The sequence below is a fragment of the Arachis ipaensis genome, chromosome B10, assembly GCF_000816755.2.
Source record: "Arachis ipaensis cultivar K30076 chromosome B10, Araip1.1, whole genome shotgun sequence".
NCBI lineage: Eukaryota > Viridiplantae > Streptophyta > Magnoliopsida > Fabales > Fabaceae > Arachis > Arachis ipaensis.
The window spans coordinates 113090418-113092766 of NC_029794.2; the positions used below are offsets into that span (position 1 = coordinate 113090418).

At 36.3% G+C, this 2349-nt stretch overlaps 1 protein-coding gene across 1 annotated transcript; it reads right to left on the reverse strand.

The window, feature by feature from the left end:
* LOC107624251 lies at window positions 4-2204 on the reverse strand. The gene is made up of 2 exons (XM_016326735.2): window positions 1916-2204; window positions 4-694 (listed from the first exon to the last, which is right to left on the reverse strand). The coding sequence occupies exons 1-2, from the start codon at window positions 2004-2006 to the stop codon at window positions 90-92; spliced, it is 696 nt and encodes a 231-aa protein (XP_016182221.1). The 5' UTR covers window positions 2007-2204; the 3' UTR covers window positions 4-89.

The following is a 2349-nucleotide window of genomic DNA, read 5'->3' on the forward strand; positions in this document are numbered from 1 at the left end:
ATAGTTGAGGCCATGGCATATACAATAAACATGACAAAGGCCTTTGGATCAAAGTGGAAATCCATACAAAAATCATCTCAATTTTTAGATCATAATGGCAAAGCAATCCCCAAGGCAACCAGAATTGAAGTGGCAAGTAGCCACATCCCTCTTATTGGAGACCAACCATGGGCACCACTGCACTCATCATTCGCGCCGCTAAAGCAACCAGGCTTCGATATTTTAGCCACACCATCCTCAAAGGTGAAGGTGCTGTTAGGTTTGCCACTGCTGAACAGAACACACCAGAAATAAGGAGAACCTCCATCAGTTCCTGTAACAGCAGCTCCAACCTGAGTGTGATTCTTACTATAAAGTATGTCTAAGCTTTTCTGGTTTCTTATCAGGATTTCGGAGAATGCCTCAGGTGCATGGACATACTTTGTCTGACATCCTAGGAACCGGCTGGTTATGGGACCAAGACTTGATACCTTAACACCACAACTTGGGGCAAAAACTTCGGCAAACTGAGATTCCGGAGGCTTCTTGGCATCAGGTCCTCCCACAGCACCACAGTCTCCCTGGTATGCCTTGATGTATTGTAGAGCAATGCAGGCAAGGCCTGGGTTATCGTATAAAGATGATGCCTTATGAGCAGTTCTGTTGTCATTAATCACAGCTACCAACTTGTCCGCAGGGTTTTTAGTCACTTTTACTGCAAAGTTTTGTTCATTAATTCCAACTGGGAAATTAGAAAACAGATACATGGGGAGAATGCTTGTAAATTCATGAAGAAATTAATACAAGAATCAGGTACAGATACTGAACAATAAATGCTATGGCACTTCAAGACTTTCATTAAGCAAATAAGTAGGCTCTATATTAGGAAGAAAGTAATGATGTGGTCAAAATTAGTGAAAAAAAAATACAATATGTATATAAATTACAGCAATACGTGACCCTCAGCAAAACACAGACAAGTTAATAGCATATCAAACACCGGTAAGGTTAACGAGACAATAATCTAAAATTAATTTATTTAACTTAACATCTATACTTACACACTTATTACATCTAATATTACCAATTTATTCCAACAATAATTAATGAATACAAAATAAGGTAAGTTGAGAATTGATTTAGTCCGATTTTTATTGTCTTCCAAACATTTTTTTTTATCAAACAGTAGCTGTATATAGCACATCCAAGAGAGGAGGAACAAGTAGCAAGATTCAATTACACAAATAAAAAAAACTAAAAATAAAAAATTTCCCCACCTCTTAGTTTTTAATGTTTATATTTGGGCTTGGATAAAAACCAAATTATGGTAAAACAACTAATTCATCTTTGATAAGTATATATTTCTCTAGTGGCCATTGTGAAGGCCAGAAATTCATTAGCCAAAAAACACGTTCTCCGCCTCTCAGATCAACAACAATTCTCTAGCTGAAGTTATATTTCTGTATAATCAGCCTTAGGGAAAATGGGAAATGGCTGAATAAGCTCTTGAGCTGTAAACCGCAAATGGGGTTGTTGCCATTGGAAACAGAAGATACGGTCAATGGCACACCCTTAGAAGCTAATAACTGATACAATTAATTCAGTTCCAATATTCAAGAATACAACATATATGTGAAGTCCAAGATCCAAAATGGGAAAAAGGTGTTCTTTATCCTGAATTTATTTAAGGAACCAAACATTGCACTAGAGTTATATATAAGACATCAAGATCTAGACACATATAAACAGCTATGAGCTTCTCAATGCCATTGTAAGCACTTGTTTTTGTTTATAGATAAAAACGGCAAGGATGCAACACACGCATGAGAGAGACTAACAAGAACTGAAAGTAAGCAACTTTATACAGAAAGATTGTAATGCAGATCAAAACAGAGAGAGGGTCCAAATCTGATTGGGTTTAGAGTTTAGGACTTACTTTGAGCGTGAATGGAAGCAGTGGCAGCATGAAGGAAGAGAAGTGTTGCGAAAAAATAGGAGGAGATGGTGATGATAGTGGTGTTGGCCATTGCTGTCTGTTTGAAGAGAAGAGAGAAAGAGTAGATCGGAGTGGAACAGGGGAGGGAGTCAGTGTTATGTCAGCTTCAATAGCTGTAATGTAAGTATCAAGTATGTAACAACCGAGTGCCCCACTCCAACTTGCTCTTTTGTTTTTTTCATTAATTTATTAATTCTTATTCTGTTTTTGCCTATGGCTCTTATGTGGTGAAAGTGTGAAACCAATGTTCTCAAAACCAATGATAATACACATATTGCCATTTTTATGTTTTAATATTTGAGAAAATAATTTTTTTTGTAATTTTTGTGAAGATATATATATATATATTGTATTAATTAATAGTTATTCTTTAC

What these genes read in the sequence shown, in the direction of transcription:
- LOC107624251 (XM_016326735.2), bottom strand. Translation starts at nt 2,006, where the DNA reads ATGGCCAACACCACTATCATCACCATCTCCTCCTATTTTTTCGCAACA. An exon ending in TGCTTCCATTCACGCTCAAA is followed by an intron (nt 695 to 1,915) that starts GTAAGTCCTAAA and finishes AAAACTTTGCAG; the next exon opens with TAAAAGTGACTAAAAACCCT.